The 18,978-nt window shown below is 39.0% G+C and overlaps 1 protein-coding gene across 2 annotated transcripts in view; it reads left to right on the top strand.

The window, feature by feature from the left end:
* The first annotated feature begins 364 nt into the window (after positions 1-364).
* RICTOR (RPTOR independent companion of MTOR complex 2) overlaps positions 365-18,978 on the top strand; it is an 84,728-nt gene continuing 66,114 nt past the window's right edge. For both annotated transcript variants that reach the window (XM_065047598.1, XM_065047599.1), the window contains exons 1-3: positions 365-498; positions 660-707; positions 18,432-18,529. In XM_065047598.1, the coding sequence (XP_064903670.1) occupies positions 450-498; positions 660-707; positions 18,432-18,529 (195 nt within the window). In that variant the 5' untranslated portion in view covers positions 365-449. The remainder of the gene's footprint in view (positions 499-659; positions 708-18,431; positions 18,530-18,978) is intronic.

Raw genomic sequence — 18,978 nt, 5'->3', positions numbered from 1 at the left:
AGAAGCTCCGCAGCGAACCCCGGTGGCAACGCGGTCCTCAGGCCCCCACGGTCCTGAGGAGACCCGTATATCTCCCTCTCTCCCTCTCTCCCTCCCTCCCTCCCTCCTTCCCTCTCTCCCTCAGCCGCGCTTCCAGCAGCTGGGGGCGGCGGGGTGGGCGCTTGAGTGTCGAAAACACACTGAAAGCGTGACCCAGGTGTGCGCCCTCCAACGCCGCCGCGGGGAAGCTGGGGAGCAGCAGCTCCCGCCCTCTGGCACTTGAACCCTCCCCACCGCGCACCGCTCCCACAGGGGAGAAAAAAACGCCGTGAACGAGCAACGCCCGCTCCGCCTCACCGCGGGCGGCGCGGCGACAGGGCGGGGAGAAGCGGGGGGGCGCGGCGGCTCCGCGGGCTTCCCCTCGCGAGAGCGGGCGAGGTTTCCGGTGTTGTGACTGTGGGGCCGTAAACATGGCGGTGAGTCTCCGCGCTCGCTCGCTAAGGCACCTCCGTATTCGAGGTAAGAGGCTTCGCGCAGGCCGCGGCGCCAGCCGCCCCTTCCGCCAGCTCTCGCTCCACGCCGGTGTCCAGCCGTCCCTCCCGTTCCCTTCCTTCTTTTCTCCTCCCCCATCTCTTTCCTCCCTGCCAGTCTAACGCGCTTCTCTTCCCCCGTCCCCGCAGGTCGGAACGACAGCGGCGAGGAGAACGTCCCCCTCGATCTCAGCCGAGGTACGGGGCGGGGGCCGGCCGGCGGGGGGGATCGCCGCCTGCCCTTCGCTGCGTGCCCGCGGCGGAGGGAGGAGGAGCTGCCGGCAGCGAGCGGCCTGGTGCTGCGGGGCGGCCGTGGGGGCGCGGTGAGGGGGAGGCGGAGAGGGAGCGGGTGTTGTCCCCGCCACCGGTGGGCTGCCCAGCGCCCTGTAGTGAGCGGAGCTGCCCGTAGGTGGAAGCCTCTCCTCAGCCCCCGCCGGAGCGGCACAGGCACCTCGGGGCCGTGCCGGGGCTGCAGGGCCGACCTCCCCGAGCCGCGGGCGAGGGGTGCCTCGAGTGTGGGCAGAAGCTCCTCGGCCGCTCCTGGGCTTGTTTTGGGAGTGGGTCTCTGCTCGTAGACGAGGCTGTTTACAGTGGCTGGCCGCGCCGCTCCCTGCGGCCTCGCTTCGCTCGGCGGGCCGGGGCCGTGCGCCCCCGTGGAATCCCTCGGCAGTGGCGGCTGGTCCTGCCACTGGCCCTTGCTGTGTATCCCCGCCTGTGCCTTGAGCCTTTTGCTGTAACATCAGAAGGTGCCCATCACCCGTTTACTTGTTAAATTGCTCCAAACATCCTCCACTGCTCTCAGATGTATGGAGGTGGGGGGGAGGATAAGAGGAAGGAAACAACAATAACATCTGTTACACACTAACTAATTTTGTCTCAGACAAATGAGAACTCGATCCCCACCCAGATGTCTCCTTGCTGAGAGTAAGAGTTAGTCTCTCCCCAATAGCCAAATGAAATGCAGGAAACTAGCACATTAGAAGCAATGATCTTCCCCAGGGTAGAAGATCTTGGTCTGGGGGAGGGAGTAAAGTTGGGACTTGCAGTATAACTGTTCTGCTGCTATACGGAGTAGATTCATTTTATGAGGAAGTAGGCAGAGAAATAACAGAATCAATGAGATCTCTATATATACCTATCATAGTTACAAGTGTATATAATAAAATTCCTAGGAAAAACGTTGAGTTTTTTTCAATTTAAAGAAACAGGCTCTTAAGTCTCCTTCCACCCTATCTCCAAGTGGACAATGGCTTGACACTCTCTTTACAGTTCAAACAAGTGAAATTTTCATCAACAAAATGTGGGACAAAGGCCTTAAGAAGTCAAACACATGACACAACTACTACTGCAAGCATTGTTATCTGTTAATGAAATTTACAAAATTGGGATTTTAATGATTTGGTTTAGTAAATTTTTAATACTATGTGGCATATCAAAGTGTTTTGATGTGAAAGAACAATACACAGAATTTACGTGTTGCAGTGGCAATTTTTAGATGTGGTCTGTTTGAAAGCATTTACTCAGAATTTGATAGGCAACTATCATTATGATATTGATTTTTTGTGGTGAAATGCTTTTGGCCACCTACTGATTCCTTTGTCCTATAGTAGTTGCAGTGTAACTGCTTCACATTTATTGTATTGTAAAAGAGGATGTCAGGTAAGATGCAAAATACATTTTTTAATGCAAAAAAAAAAAAAAGGTTTTGCACAGTGGCTGTATGTAGCCCCTGTTTAAAAAAAGAGTTGTTGTGGTGGTTGCAGTTGAATAAGAAGCTGCTCTAAATTTAGTTATGAACCTCTTCTCAAAAAAGTGAGGGGTTTGTTTTTTTTGTTAGAGAAACTACAGCTGACTGATCAGTAATCCTGTAGCCATCCATGGTAGGTCTTTATTTTAAAGAGAAAACAAAAGTAAGAAGTTAAAAAGGCTTAGAAAGACATTAACTAAGCGAGATGATAACTTGATTTTCACAGTGAACACAATGAATGTTTGTTTTTCCATCTGTAACAATAGTTATATAAGCAATTAGTTTAAATATTTTAAATTGTTACCCTAATTCTCTACTAATAATACACTGTTTTCGTTCACTGTGTTGAGTGGATTGCATAGTTTTCCACAGGGCTCACGTTGTCAGTAACTTAGAATACTGTAATGTTTTTTGTTTCCCCAGACAACTGAACTTGGTGTTGATTAATGTGAAATATCTGATTTGGGCAAAGTAGAGAATTACCGTAAACAATGCCTCAGCCATATGCTTCTACTTACAGAGGCCTGTTTATTACAAACGTGAAATTATATTGGCATTGCCTTGTTTTAAACAGATGCCTGTTAGTGATGGTTTGACGAGCATGGCTTGGCATGCAAGTCAGACCTTCACTAGTCCATACCTGTAGACTATATACTAACTGTGCTTTTTCCATGCAAGAGTCCACTGCTGTTATGAAGTATTTCAGAATTTATACTAGATGCCGGGAGGGTGCTAGCCTTGGTTGTGCTGCTTTGGGTCTTACTTCTTCCTGTTTTTTTGTGCAGTAAGGCTCAGGGAGTGCTTTGTTGCTTGTAGAGCTGATGTATCTTCCTCTGCATGCTTTTCATTTGCTCCTTTCTGTGCTACTGTAGTTTGAGGGTCGCCCATGTTTTCCCAGAACACACTGTATTGTTCTCTACTGTATTTTTAGCATGGCTGGTATAGTAGGCTTTTATTCTTTGGAACTTCTTGGTTGTCTGCCTGTTTAAAAACGATATAAAATGCGTTTCATATACATTATTATGCATTGTGTGTGTGAACTCTAGATGTACAAGATTAGCCTTGTTAAAGATGATAATGTAAAGTCTTTGGTTTGCTGTTTCTAGGTTTTGTGGGTGGGTTGTCTGTGTTTGCTTGTTTTGTTTTTTATTTTCTGGGCCACTCAGCCATGGCCATACCTTGTCTTTTTAAGATGATTCTGGTAAGTTTTGGGACAATAATTTTCTTATTAAAATTGTTTTGCTGAAAGGATGATCAAATCTGGAAAGTTGTCCCCAGCACAAATATTTTTGGGCATAATGTTCGTATAATAAGGAAAAAACTGTGCAGATACAGGTTAGACTTACTGATTTTGTGTACTCAAGGTACATGTCATGCCTTCTGTTGGTTACAAAATTGCAGTTAATAATTGGGACTCAGATTTTGGTTTTATGTTGTATGACCTACTCAGAATAGAACAGAAAAGGAAAAGGAGGATAGGCTTGCCACCAGTGCAACTCCCATTGCAGTCATCTGGAAGGAATTAGCAAAGGGATGAGGCAGATTGGTTTAATTAGACTACTGAAATCAAGCTCATAATTTCTTGAGGCCAGAAAGGACAACTGGAGTTATCAACCAGGTTAGTGCATTTGGTAGGAGTTCTTGCATTGAGTCTGGTCATGGTTGTGTATGTAACCACAGTGGAAGTGTTATATGCTTTTAGCATAATTCATCTTTGTTTCTGACTGTTTTACAGGTATTCCAAGCTGAGTTACAGGAGTTTATACACCTCCCAAAGCTGTGGGCACTGTAAAAGGCTTTTGTAATCCATGCTTCATTTGCTGCTAAGTTCTTTGCTCACCTCTGTGACTGAATTGCCTTATCCTGTTTTGTGATGGACACCTCTTCCTTTGGAGTTTCAGCTGTTGCCTTTGGGTTGTAAAGGAGGCTTAAGTAGTTCAGAACTTGCCTAGTTGAGAACTGTCTCACAGTGCCCTGTCTGTAGTCAAGCTCCTTTACGTGGCCTTTTAAGGGATGTCCATTTTCTTAACTTCCTGTAACTCTGAACCTGCAATGACTATTAGGAACTTTTCAGAGCTTGTTCACTTACTGAAGCTTTGGAGAGATCTAGGGGTGCCAGTTGCTGATGGTTTAGTGCTGTTTATGTCTGTCTTCATTTCTGCCTTTTTGAGGATAACGGTCTTCACTTTCTAATACTCTGCTATTTAATTAACTGAAATGCACCCATCTCCAATGTTGGTAATTTCATTTATTATTCATAAACATGCATTAAGAGATATTATTTGATTTAGCAGCTTTTCTTGTACAGCCAATTCTCTCTATTTTGTAAATGTTGAGTCTTCTAGTTACAGCACAAGACAGATAGGAATAAACTAGCTGAGAAAACTGGCTTTTTTTCTCTCTGAAAGCTATTGTCATGGAATTGGCTAGTGTTACTTGAAGAAATACCTTTTTCACCTTTGTTGTCCATCATTTCCTTCAATCACATAGGTAAAAATAAGATACAGAAGTGCCATTTAACTTCATGAGATCTGAACTATGCTACTTTTGTTACTGTCTTGCATCACTTTAAACCATGTTGTGTTTGATTCCAAGTGCCTACATGGCAAATTGTAATGCATTGCATACAGGGCAAACATCTCAGGATGCTGCTTGCAGTTTACAGCCCACAAAAATGTTGGGCATTTTTAAGGGTTATTTGCGGGATAGTCAGAGAAGGCTAGAGGAATTTTGTTTCCAAATTCAGCTTGAGATTTGATGACCACAAGGTTTCCAGCTTCCTTCATCAGTATAGAAGAAGCAGGATGAAACACTGTGCACCTGTCTCATACTGAGAGCTCACGTAGTGGAAGATGGAAAACAAACCTTTTGGAGTGCCTGCAGCAAGGCAGTAGGGAACCAGTGCAGAGATGGTAACTGGTGTATACTTGGTGGCTGAAAGGCAGGTCTTCCACACTAAATGGCAAGACTGTTATGGAAAGCCTTTAAGTTCTTGTGTACTTTTGCATTATGTGGTCAGGCTTGAAAATACGGAGAAGTGGGGCTCCACTGCACTGTAGAAAGAGTATTTTAAAAATACCTGAATAAACAAAATGTGGGGGCACCTTTCACCCTCACTTTGCAGTTTGTCATCATTGTGGTGGGTAACTATAGCAGGATGCTTGTGATGAAGCAGATCACACACATCAATAGCTGGTTTTTTTGCTTCCTTTTTTACTAATCTGTAACAGAAGCCATAATAGGAGCAAGAAGGTAATTAGTAACTTTTTTTAAGTTCTGAGATATAAAGGGGCAACTCAAAAAACAACTGCAGAGAGATCTTTGTTGTCTTGCTGAGAAGTTTTCTACTGCCTTATTCTTTTGTATTGGGGTTTTTTATATAGAGGAACCAAAGGGGAAGTGATCAGTGATGATGGCCTGATAACTTTATGGGCAAGATGGTAGATTTGGTAGATTTTAAGAGAGTTCGAGGTGCTGAGTATACATGCACTCCAAAATTAGGGCATACAGTTAGATTTTTCTGTCTGCACTTGTGCTTTAGTTGGCCATTGTTTTGGAATTGTATAGAGCACTGGCCTGGTTAGGTTAATAACTCTTGTGTACTTTTGGCTTTGCTGCCTAAGGTATTACTGCTTTTACAAAATCTTAAGACTTCTCAGAATTAGTAAAATGCTGTGTGCTTACAATATTTTCACTTTTCATTTATTGAAAGTGGGGAAAATGTTTTTAATGAAGGGAAAATCTTAGCAAAAGGCAGCTTTAGAACCTTATGACTTGCTTACCTAGCAGTAAGATAGAAGATAGCTGTAGGAGCTGGGCACTACCATGTCTTTCAAGATATGTATTCATATCTGTCTTTCAAAGTTTTTGTGTATAGCATCTCTAAATTTGTTTTTGTTGGTGGGTTCTTTATGTTTTTGCTGCTGTGGTTCAAATTGGTCAAAAAATGTCAGCACTTTTCTTCTGAAGGGAAGAGAGAATAAAATGACTGTTTCTAATATCTTGTGGTTTCTATTTCTATTTGACAAAAAGAGATCATTCTGCAATTTGGATTGGTATAAATAGCTTCTTACATGTTTAAGGAATGCTGTATTTCCACAATATTACAGTATTCTGCTTCTTCCCCACCCCCCCATCATTTGAATCTTAGGAACTGTTGAAGTACCAAAATCTCTAGTTTCTGCCTTCTTGTTATGAATGTTTTAGTATTTGTCATGAGTGTTCTTCAGGCTTTTTTCTTTCTCTCCACCATCCTTGAAGATTAATGCAATGCTTAGTTTCAGGATTATCTGTTGTTGTTAGAGCATATCCAGTGTAGATGCTGTGTAAAGAAACACATGTCTCATCATAATTACAGTAAATAAGGAAGCTGTGTCAATGATAGCTTTCCCAGAAAGAAATGCATCACCTGTTTGCCCAATCTCATGATCTCTGTGCATACTTTACCAATTACCTGGCAATCTTGGTAGTTTTCCCCTAATAACATAGAAGACATGCTCAGTGACAGGCAGGGTTTTTAAAGTGTGAAGAAATGAAATGGTTTTAGTGAAAACCTGCTGTTTTCCAACTATTTGTATCCATACAAACTCGAATACTGCAGGAAAGAATTATGTTCAAGAAAGTTATAGGATGGCTTAACAATGTTGAAATGGTGGCTGGCTAGTTTGGGGGGATATACTGAAAAATCAGATACGCTTTTATCTTTTGTACCTATTGAGACTTTTTTTTAAAGTAATAAGTGATGCAACTCATCTACCTTAAGACTGGCTAACTTCCTACAACTTAGACATAAACATGTGAGTTTAGGCTTTGATAACTACACAAAAGACCAGATAAAATAAGAAGTTTGCTTTTCCTTGGAAATGTTTTTAATTGTATGCAGATAGGCAGATGTTTATACCATAATGCAGGTGAATTTGCACACTGAGCAGCACTCCTGTGATGAGTTCTGGCACAGGGTGCCATAGCACTGCTATACAAGTGCACAGTGATATTTGACAAGTTGTTTTAGCTGGAGCACTTGTAACTTTCACTTTCACAATAAAATGTATTCTTCTTTATTCTGGTTTAAAAATCTGTAGTATTAGTATATTTGTGTATACTGCAGAAATGTGGGTTGGTTTTGTTTTTTTTCATTTGTCAACCATTGGTTGTAGTGGTGGAAAATATGAGTAGAATGTGTCATGAAAAAGGCAGGAGTTATCAAAACTTTAGAGCATGATTAATGGAGAGTGTATTCACCAAATTCTTGCATCTGGTGAAGAGGAGGAATGTTGATAAAGATGCCTAAGTGAGAGAAAATGGAATTAAAAAAAAAGACAACACAAAACCCAGTTAAAAAACCCTAACTTCATTGAACAACAAGACTGACTTACACTTGTATTTTCTTAGTTATGTGACTGAACTTTACTGTTAGCACATACCTGAAAGATCTGTAGGACTCATGTTCTTATGCTTCTGTTATATTCATCAGAGTGTAGCAAGCTGCATCTCAAGGGTGGCCTGAATAGGTTTGGGTAACTAAATATTATGAGGAAGTCTCTTTTCCCAAGTTCTGCCTGAAGAGCAATATCCTTGGTATCAGCATGGTTCACTAATACGTTAGTCTGAGTGATAGAGCCTTTATGGAAGTTTTTGTAAAAGGGGATATTTTGTTTCTGAATTTACTGGTTTTATTCTTCACTATCTAGACTTCTCTAGGCTCATCTTAGTCCAAGGGCTGCATACTGCTATGGTTTTGACCATCTGACCATTTATTTAGTTATGGAGCATTTCAGAAAGCTACTGTTATTTTTTTAATTTATTTTATAGAAATTAAATACACTTAGTTGTCTGAGATATAAACTGAGAAGAACGAAGATTTCTATTTCCCTTTCAGTTGGAGAGATGGGTAGTTAACAGAGTTTCATGCTGTTTGCCAGTGATACTTTGAGTAACCTTGTGAGTTGAAGACCAGAAGGATGGCAAAATGGTAAAGATGACCTAGGGCATTCCTTACCTATATTTGAAATGGCTGCTGTCTGCACTTATTTGGTTGAAATAAAAGAGGTTCATCTCTAATACAGCATTTGCATAGATTTTATTGATTATAAATTAACTACAGCTGTTGATTTAAAACTACAGAATGATTAGTAGGCAGTACTTGCACATAGAGGTATTTAAACAAAACATTGACCTTGATTTGTGGAAAAATATATAATAGTTATAAAAGAGAATAATTTTATTAATTTCTTCATGTAAAGGTGTATGGTGAACAATACAGGGATTTTCCTTTTTTTTTTTATAGCTGCATAATAGATTGGCTCCCTGCTTGAAGTATACACAGACTATAAATAAAAAATATATTTTTAAAAATAGTTACTTCATAAAAATATGGGGCTATCAAGAACAGCTGTTGCCTGAAAATTACTTTTTAAAAAGAAAAAAAAAAATTAAATCTGTAAGTAATCTTTTTGCTTTGTTACCTTCTGAGCATCAGTGAAGTCAGCTTCAGCAACCTCATTTCTAGAGAATTTAGAATGTGTTCATCTCCTTTATGCAAACCATATGCGATTTTCATGGGTAGACTTCCTGTGTGTTTTTTTTTTTTCATGAAATACAGAAAAAGAAATGGAGAAAAATTTGCTGTTTCCATAAATGTGGTGATTCCAGCTCAGTTTTTTAGGTTAGCCTGTTACTTCAGTGGGATAGGTTTTTCTAAGTTGAAATTCACCAAGGAATTAGGTGACTTCTGCATTTGAAGAATTGTGTTTAAATATTTTTGTGAAATTTATAAATACATTGCTTTGTGTCCCTTCTCTGAAAAATGACTTTTTCAGGAGAAAGAGCAAAAGGCCTGAACCAGCCACAGCTATGGATGGATGAGATCTGATCTGTCCCTGGTAGAAGGGGCTGGAGTTCCCAAGTGTCATCAGTCTGTGCACTGTTTTGACATCTTCTGGTTGTAACATTTTGAGGGGGGTAGTTATCACATCACACATATACCACAGTTACAAGGTTTCCTGCTGCATTTCGTGCTGTGTGTAAATTACTTGTAGTTTCCAGTTGTGTACCTTTATTAATGTTTGAATTTGAGGCTGTTATTACTTTGCACTTGCCACATCTTGCCACTTTGCCATTCATGTCTTCTTCGGCAAACCAGGTGAACCTACATCTGCTAATGTTGCTAGGCTATTTCTGCTTATGGTGGTGCTCTATATAGCAGGGTATTTCTGGGGGCACTGGCTACACCGTGACACCTTGGAGATAATAAGTAACAGCCATTTAACTGGGCAATGTTCACGTTATTGGGTTCTTGAATAAATTAAAGTGATGCAGAGAAAAATTGGAATGGTAATTGGGAAATAGATATGGTATTTCTCCCTTTCACAAGTTTTCTTCTAATGTCAGTGGTATTATTAAGAACTTGCTTGTCAGTTCAATAATATTAAGAGAAATACCTGATCAGAATTCTTTTGTAGTTTTGAAAGGAGACTTGGCTCGTGCTAACCGAATGGTAGATTCATGATGTGAAGTGGTCATAGGATATCTTTTGTTAAAGCAACTAAAAACTGTGACTGTCCTGAATTTTACTATTCCTAGAATTCATGGCAAAAGGCAGAAAATGGATTGGAGGAATCAAAGATAATTTTCTAAACTATTACAATAAACTCATATTCACTGTTCAAATTCATAGTCAATGTTCTGTAAAGTATTATTTTGATTTCACACCAACATAAATAGTGCAGTGAATCTGGGAGAGGCTTATCCTTCAACTTTTTATTGGCTTTGAGTATAAAACAGCTGTATTGGGTCACTCCAGCCTTGTGTCCTGTCTTTGGCAGTAGATGATAATTGATGCTGAGCAGAGAGCAGAACAACGGGGCAAACACATCATGTTGCTGTGGAGCGTTCCCCAGCTTCCAGCATTTTATGCCTCTGGTTGTGTCCAACCACTAAGCTTTGAAAGTTTTAGAGAAAGATCTTCTAGAGTTTAACTGTATATTCTGTAATAATTTATATTTCTGTTTTATGATGAGCTGGTAATGAGAGAAATTTTGTTAGACCAATCTCAGCTTGGTTTTAGTCATCATAGTGTGCATATTTATAGTTGTGTATCTAATATTTTAGAAATGTTATGTTTTTCATTGGGGGAGAGGAGAAATAACTATGTAATACACAAAGATTGTACTGTAAATACCAAGAATAAGTGCTGAGGTTCTTGGCATTAACATCACATCTTCCTGGGAGTTGAGTACCTAACTGTAAATTTAGATGGAAGATAAAATCATGGAATCATAGAACAGTTTGGCTTGGAAGTGACCTTAAAGATTATCTAGTTCCACCCCCCCTGCCATGAGCAGGGACACCTTCCACTAGACCAGGTTGCTCAGAGCCCCATCACGCTTCACTTTGAACACTTTCAGGGATGGGGCATCCATGACTTCTCTGCGCAACCTGTTCCTGTACCTCACCACCCTCATGGTGAAGAATTTCTTCCTTATATCTAATCTAAATGGACCTTCTTTCAGTTTAAATCCATTACCCCTTGTCCTATTGCTATATTATATTCTCTATGAACAGGCAAGTTATTTAAAGAACAACAGTTTATAAACCTGTCTTGACACTGTATGTAGTTTTAACTTTAATATTATTTTCTTTAATATTATTAACTTTAATATTATTTTCATAATTGGTCTGTGAGGAAACTCATGCAGGACAGGAGTTTGTGTGCTGCTATAATATAAAGCATTTAAAGAATAGTTTGTTTATCAAAAGCTGTATGTAATTAATTTTCAAATCAGCATTGTAGCTGTCCTTTGAAATAGTCCTTCAGAAAGCAATAAAAAGCTGTTAACTCTGAAACCTCTTTTTCAGAAGTTTTAGTAGTAAAGCAGTGCTGTCTACAGGTTTGGCATACAAGGTCGCACACTGGGAATAATTAACCTAATTCCACGGGTGAGGATGTAAAGATGGCTTTTCTACACATATAATCTTAGTGTCTTGGTAAGAAATAATATTATAAGACAGTAATTTGGAAAGGGGTCCATTTTTGAACTGCTGTCACTGCATCAAGATGACTGCAACACCAGAATGTATGTTGCCTGCCACTATTATTCATACTCGGGAATATTTTTTAAAAATCCTTTAATTTACAATGTTTTTTGCACATCTGCAAAAGAGCAATCTATATAGTCACTTTCCTGTTTACTTACAGGACAACTGCAAGTCTAGGTTCACAGAGCTGAATATGAAAGATTAGACTCTTAAGTGTAATCCTGATATAAGACTTTTTTCTTATGTGAGGTTCTAGTGATTCTTGGATCCTACTGTAGATATGCTGTCTTTTGCACTGCTTTCTAGTTATTCTATTCTATATGGCGGTTAATTTCTACCTGATCGAGGTAGAAAGAACACTTCTTTTACTTTCTTTGGCTGCTATGGAAGAGAGGAGGTGTGCTTTTTTCCGTATTACTGAGCAAATTTCATCTATTCATAGCTTTCTTTAGCAGCAGGCGTGGAAATAATCTGAGTTCATAGCACTTAGTTTCTTTCTGTTTTCATGAACATAAGTCACTGAGGCTTCTCTGTGCTCAAAATAAAGTCCTTTATGTATGGCTCACCTGTGGAAGCTATGGGAATAAAACTAAATAAATGTCTAAGTACATTCTACAGAAATCACTGGGTTTAGTCACTTCTACTTTTCAAGGGAATACTCTCAGTTGTTAAAATTTGTTATGCATTGTGGGTTTTTTTAATCTAAAATTTACAAGAATTATATGGAAAAACGAATTCCTAACACTATGCCAGTGCAAATGTTTTGCACCTCACTGATTCGAGTTTCAACGATGATCACAGAGGGTGCCTTAGTATTCAGTACATTTTTCACTGTACTGGTAACTACCTAAATTTGATATTACAAACAATTATTTCTATTTTTTTACCTTATAAATTGAGACATACCTCCAGTCTAAACATATGTTACAATGTTTTTGAAAATCATAGGCTGTGTAAACTTTTTATGCACTAATTTCTTTTAATCTGGTAAAGTAAACTTGGTGTGTCAGTATAAATAATTCAGGAGTGATCTCTGTGTCATGCAGTTTGCTTTTTTATGTAGCTTTCTCTTCTTCCATTGCTCAGAACCTGATTGTCTTTTTTCTGTGCAGCTTCCACATTTTGAATGAAATGTAAATTAAGAATACTTCATGTTATGAGACATTACATAACTGTCCTGATATTTTTTTTCTCCTGAGCAAGCTGATAATGGCAGAATACGCTTCTCATTGGTGTTTCATTTCATTTTTAAAGGTGTTGGTAAAAAGCATTTTAGCAGACTGATTACCTGTCATTTAGGCTTACATAGACACCTTTAAGTAACTGATTTCTAATGTTTCAGTGCTTTTAATAACTGATAACTCATGATTATTTCAGTGGAAATGGAGAACAGTGCATTAATTTCCCTAGTTATATGTGTCACCCAACTTCCTTTGTTTTGACAGCATGTAGTTTAACAAGCCACCAAGAGCAGCTTTGCAATATGCAGTTGTACAGCACTTAGACTTTAAAAATCTGCAAGATGTTGAGGTGTATAGTAAGTTCACAACAATCTCCATTTATATTGCGATTATTTCCTTCAGTATGAGGCAGATATCTTTTGCATTCTTAGTCAATTATTAAATGCCTAACTGTTTTGAACTACAACTTCCTTCTTTAAGAGAATTATTTCAGCGTACTTAGTCTCTTATAACACTTTTTGGCACTCTCATTCTAGTAGGTGTGATAGGAGCTGCTAGTGCAGTCTCTCACTTCAGTTTACTTACTATACATACTTCAGTTACTATGTACAGCTACTGTCCTCACATCTACCAAGTGATGCATACAAAATATAGACTCTAAGTTTAACTCGTTATGCCTGACTTCAGAGTTACTGAATTATTTATTTGTGCAGTAAAGCCTACCATTCTTTTTGTTTGCTTTTTATTCACATGTGCAAAACAGAATAGCAAACTGGCGGGCTGCTAGTGTACTGAATGTGGTCAAACAATGCTGCTAAATCTGTCAGGGGAAAGGAGTTGTTGCTTGTGCTCATAGAGCTGTGGCTGGTCCTGTTTCATCCCTGCATTAGATAGAGTGCTAGCTGTTTTGTGTAGCTGGAGCTCTGCGTTGTTCTCTCTGGAGAATGGGATCTGTCAGAATGCATCATGATTCTCACTGGGGAAAAACAACGTCGCAGTCCTGAAGGGGTGAAAAAGTGAGTCAAGCTCTAAAAGGTCATGAGAGTTTAAAAACAAATAACAGCATAGCTTTGAAGATTTTTAATATATGCACATCTATTGATTATTTTAATCTATAGAAAATTACAGATTTCTTGACGCTAGGGTTTCAAAAACACCAATTTCACTCTGTACTAAAGATTATCATTATGTGTACGGAGTGTTATTCAGTGCAGACAGTTGTGCATGAGAAACTCTGTTTGATATAACAATTATACAGACCAAAGATAACCTGCTACTTCGAAGTGCTTGCTGTCCAAAAAAAGAAGACAGATAAATAGAAAATGAGGCAGTAAAGATCAGCGAACTAAGATGTTGCAGAAAACAAATGGGCCGTTGTTAGATGACATTTAGGGCAAAGTGTCTTTGTATACATCAGAACTGTTTGCCAAGTGTAAAAGTGCGGGTTAAAAAAAATAGTGGTTGGTGGGTTTTTGGTGGGTTTGTTTTTTTTTTTGTGTGTGTGTGTGGTTGGTTGGTTGGTTGGTTGTGTTTTGTTTGCTTGTATTGTTGTTGTTTGGTTTTTTTTTTCCTCTAAGTCTCTTCTGGAGAGGGTATGTCCTGCTTCTACCACTCTATGAGTGGCTCAGTGGCACAGCCACTTCTGCCTGAAATTTTCTAAGACTTCAGTATTCAGTCTGACTTGGTAACCCAGCAGAAAACTAACATAGCCAAAAGAAGAAAATCTGTTCCGCTGAGTTAGTTAGCAGAGTTATTTTAATGTGAAGTTGATGGGTGCCAGACTAGTGTAAAGGATAGGGTGTATCAAGTAGTGGGAAGGCATTGTGCATCTTCTGGCAGAAGAAAGCTCTAAGATCAGCTCAATTGTTTTGCACAACTCCATCCTCCAAAACACCATGGGGAGGAATGTGAAGATATTTGGTTGTCTTTATGGACCAGCTTGGGATAAGTCAGCATCTCAGTAATAAATTAGTCAGGAAAAAATAGACTGTTATGGGGTCTTCAAATTATAACAAGTAGTTTCTCTGTCTTATTTTCAGATAGAAAAACAAGAACTTTGGAAGAGCTAAAGAGTAAGGGTTAATCAGAGCTAAGAAGTATCTACAGCAGTGGTAAAAAAAGAAGTCTTTGTCAACACCAACATGAGCTGTTAAGCTTGACAATGAGATATTAAGGCCATGATATTTCTTCTTTAGTGAGAGTAATCTCTTATTTTCTGCCATATTTTTTCAATTTCTGCATTAATCTGCAGTCTTTGGTGCTGTTGCATGAGATTTTGTGACGTGAAGATATGAGGTGTTTGGTCTGATCATTTGTTATGGAAAAGCACATGGCTTATTTGATAGAATCCAGAAAATTTTCAAACCCATTTTAATGTAGGGACAGACTACCAAGTGACTGCATCTCCATTTGTGAAGTCGTGTTATGTTAAATTGTTTTGCATCTGCAACAGGTTAAGTTCCGTTAGGCCTGTGTATCTTCCCTATTGGCTTTATTTTTAATAAAAATGAGTCATGCTTGAGTAACTAAATTTTCTGCTTCTTTCTAATATATTATGCATTTATAGAAAGGGAAAAACAGGATAGCTAGTTTTTCCTTGAAGTTAATGTGTCACAATTATTTTGTTAATTTTCTGGAAGAGATTTTTTGTGAAATGGTTGTATTGAAGTTTAAAACAAGACTTGAACTGACAAGGCTTAACTGAAAAGGCTTCTGTAATCTTTAGTTCTTTCTGAGATTATATGCTGTTAGAGAATATTTGTTTCTTTGCTGTCTTGCTTTTTCTGCAGGACTAATGTTGATATAACTGAAGTGCGAGCTAGCTGACTTACTCTATTTGTACTATTAATTTGATAGTGGAAATATGTTCTCAGTTTTCTTGCAGTGTTGTAGATCTTACATAGGAGTCCCCACTCAGATTCAAATTACTTATCTGTTAGTAAAGCTTCTGGGAAATACCTGTCTGCTCGGCTAAGCACTACCAAGATGGTTTTCCTCAAACTTTTCTGTCTCCATGGAAATGAGTGTTTTTCTTAGCAAAAAGAGGACAATGTGAGGAAAAGTTGCTATTACTAGAGTTTTTCATACACACATAGAATAAAATGTTTTCATTGCACATTTTAATTAGGCACCTTTGTTATGAAGGTCTGCCATTGCTCTGGAGTTGTTAACATGGGAAGTGGTCGCAACATGTCCTGATTCCTTCATGTCTAAGTGGGCTACCTTTTTGCAGAGCACACCTCACTTGCTTCTGAGTTAGTGCACACTTTGTCAGGTAGCTGAGTAGAAATGTTTATTGCATGTGACATACAAGAGGTTTCCTGGGCTAGTCTCATGGTCTTTCCTGTCTGTATAGTGAGCTTAGTTTTGGTAGAGGTTTACCTTGAGTATGCGACCATCTACACTTTCAAAATGAGAACTTAAAGGCATATTTTTCAGTCATTTTGGGAAGTTATTGTTGCTGCTTGTTCTCTGGGGAATTGAGGTAGAACATTTTGGAGATCTCTAAGTCTGCTCACCTAGGATATTTCTTGTGGTGTAATGGGGTATGTTGCAGGTCCAAAAGTGGTGTGAGCCAGGGAAATTCCCATCCATTTCCCAAGGCAGGCCAAGGCATAGAAATCAGCCAAACTGTATTTTCTGAGAAAGCAAATTGTGAGGAAATTATTTTCCTCTCCTGTTACGTCCCCTTGAAGTTAGGGACTATGATGTAAACTATTTGTAGTGCCATAACTATTCCAACCTGCTTGTCTTCAGTGTTTCTCTTGTTTGCTCGTTTCTATGGCTTGTGCCATTGCAAACCTCTCAAACTGAGTGAAGCACTGGAAAAGTAAACTATGGAGGAGTTCTAAACTTGGGATGTATCTAGTAAGATTTTCACTGTCCCTAATTTATGTGATTGTATCAAAGTTGTGGGGTTTTTGTTGTTGTTGTTGTTGGTTGTGGGTTTTTTTTGTTTTTGTTGTTGTTTTTGTTGTTTTGGTTTTGTTTTGTTTTTTAATTCACTGAGTTGGTGGGGGATGTTCAAAGAGATTAATTTAAATTGGAACATGTGCATACAAAGTTATTGGATGTTTGGTTTAACTATGCATACTGTTCTGCAGTACAATGTATCTCTGTACTTGTGGCTCTGTGTCTTGACAATTGACTTTGCTTATTGCTGTGACTTAGGTTTGTGGAAAAGGATATTTCACATCAAGGGGATGATGATGGTGATTGCCCACATTTAGGAGCAGGTCTTCTCTTCCCAAACTTTCACTGAACCTTTGGAGAAAAAAAAAAAAAAAAAAAAAAATCACAATTATGTGATGTGGCAGTAGCATGTCTGTACACGTGCTAAAGCTACGCAGTGTTGTAAACACAATTCACCTTACCCTTCAGTGGACATCTTGCAGCTAGTCAGGTTAATTGTTTTCGGCTTCATTGGCTGATAGACAAGATCTCCATTGACTACAGTGAATTTGCAGGTTTAGACACCTTAATTTGGATGAGTACCTGTAGGTGTCTACATCTTTAAGTACTGTTTTATATTCCTCATGGTAATGCAAGTACAGCATCTTGTCTTTGCAAATATGTTCTGGATATATCCTAATGAGATTGATAGTTGTGTCTGCTTTTTAAAATTTGTTGCTTTTAAAAGTGTTTAAGTTAAAGAAGATCATAAAAAAGTCTCAGCTTGGTTTGTACAGAGGTGGTGAAGCTGCTTTCTTTACATCTCTGACACTTTTGATTTCCTTTGTATAATGAAAAATACACAAATATCCAGGATGAACAGTAAAATACTCTTTTTATATGCCATAAATTCAGCTGTAGCTGTTCATACTGCAGTAGGAAGCAAGTTTCTTTACAGAAGTTCATGTGGGGCACCATACAAAACCCTTCTCTTGGCTGCTTTCCAGATGTTTGGTGTTTGAACTCTTCAGGCTTTTTCTAAAGAATTCATTTTGTGAAATACAGGTTTGTTTTTTTTTCTTTTTTGGTAACATAATACTTTCTAGCAGTTCACATCTCCAGCATAGCCATAGTGTTTCTTTTATTTCGAAGTACAGTGCTGTTGATAGTGTTGTAGAGCCCATTGCACAATATAGTGTCAAATCTAAAACTGCATGAAAATCTTGCAGTCAAGTGTTTCCCTTTGAAAACTGTCCTGCTGCAATACCACCATGTACTGCAGTTTGTGTTACGGTAGCTCTGCATGCAGCCCACTTTTCCCTGCTTGTCCCACTGTGCTTCAACTCCCAGTCTTGTTCCCAAGTGTTGGACAGCATTGTCTCTGCTTGTCATGTTTGGTCATTGTTTTCCGTTTCCCAGCAGAATGCAGGGTCGTCATTTGGTGTCTGAGTCCTGTTTCATATGTGGGTTTTTTGTTTGTTTGGGTTTTTTGTTTGTTTGTGTCTTTGTTTTTGTTTGTTTGTTTGTTTGTTGTTGTAATGGTGGACCCTCAGGAAAAAAAAAATGTTCCTAGTCCCCCTGTTTACCTTGTAGTTCATTTTAATTTCCAGTGTCACTGGGAAGTCCTAGCCTTCTGCTAAGTTTAGGGTGATTGTGGACAGACATTAATATGTAAAGCAGAAGGGAATCATATCTTCCCAAAATCCCACCAACCCTTTGTTTGGAAGGGAAAAAGAAGTCACATGGTGTGGTAGGATCATGCTATCTTTTTATTACTGTCTTGAAGTTCACTTCTTGCCTTTACATTACAAGGGGATTAAAGATAAAGCTGTTCAGTTACGAGATTTTAGGATTGGAATTTCAGACAGTAGATGGGTTTCTTTGTTGATTGCAAATATGAGGTAGTGATTAAAATCTGCTTTAAGATAGGAGTCACCTCCATAGATCCGCATCCTTGATTAAGACGGGGAGAGTACCTGTTCTGTTTCAGAAATTGCATGTTGAATGCATGTTTAGATATTATTTTTTTTTCAACTGTAACTTCTAATAAGATGTTTTCTTTTGCAGAACCCTGTGATAATATGAGAGAGATTCTCCAAAATGTGGCCAAATTACAAGGCGTTTCAAATATGAGAAAACTAGGCCACTTGAATAATTTTACTAAGGTAAGAGCTCAAATGGTGTCACAGATCAAGGGATCATACAGGCAAAATATTATGTATGTACTGTATCAGACATTGGCTGGGAGATTGATTAAACAGCTTGGTGTCATAGAACACCACTTGAAATCTCCTGTGGGAGAGGAAAGGGGCAAATAAAGACAAGCAAATATGTGAATGCAAGGTTATGCTGAAGTTTGTCTGTATGTCCTACTGGCTGAATTTTTGTAGATTTTGGGTACTTAGAAGCCTAAAATACCTCCCAATTCATGGGTTAAATTGCACAACTAGAGCTAAAGGTTGGTTCCTGTTCCACAGAATTGGATAAAAAATGTGAAATGCTAGACTTCCTGGATGCAGACTTGACACAGTATGGTGTGTGTGGGGGACTGTCTCAATGAGCATGATACACTGTGGTTTGGGCACTAATAGAACAGCAAATATCAAGTTTCACT

This window comes from Columba livia, chromosome Z, assembly GCF_036013475.1.
Source record: "Columba livia isolate bColLiv1 breed racing homer chromosome Z, bColLiv1.pat.W.v2, whole genome shotgun sequence".
Taxonomy (NCBI): Eukaryota; Metazoa; Chordata; class Aves; order Columbiformes; family Columbidae; genus Columba; species Columba livia.
The sequence above is the reverse complement of the archived record's forward strand: the minus strand, read 5'-3'. Positions and strand labels throughout refer to the sequence as shown.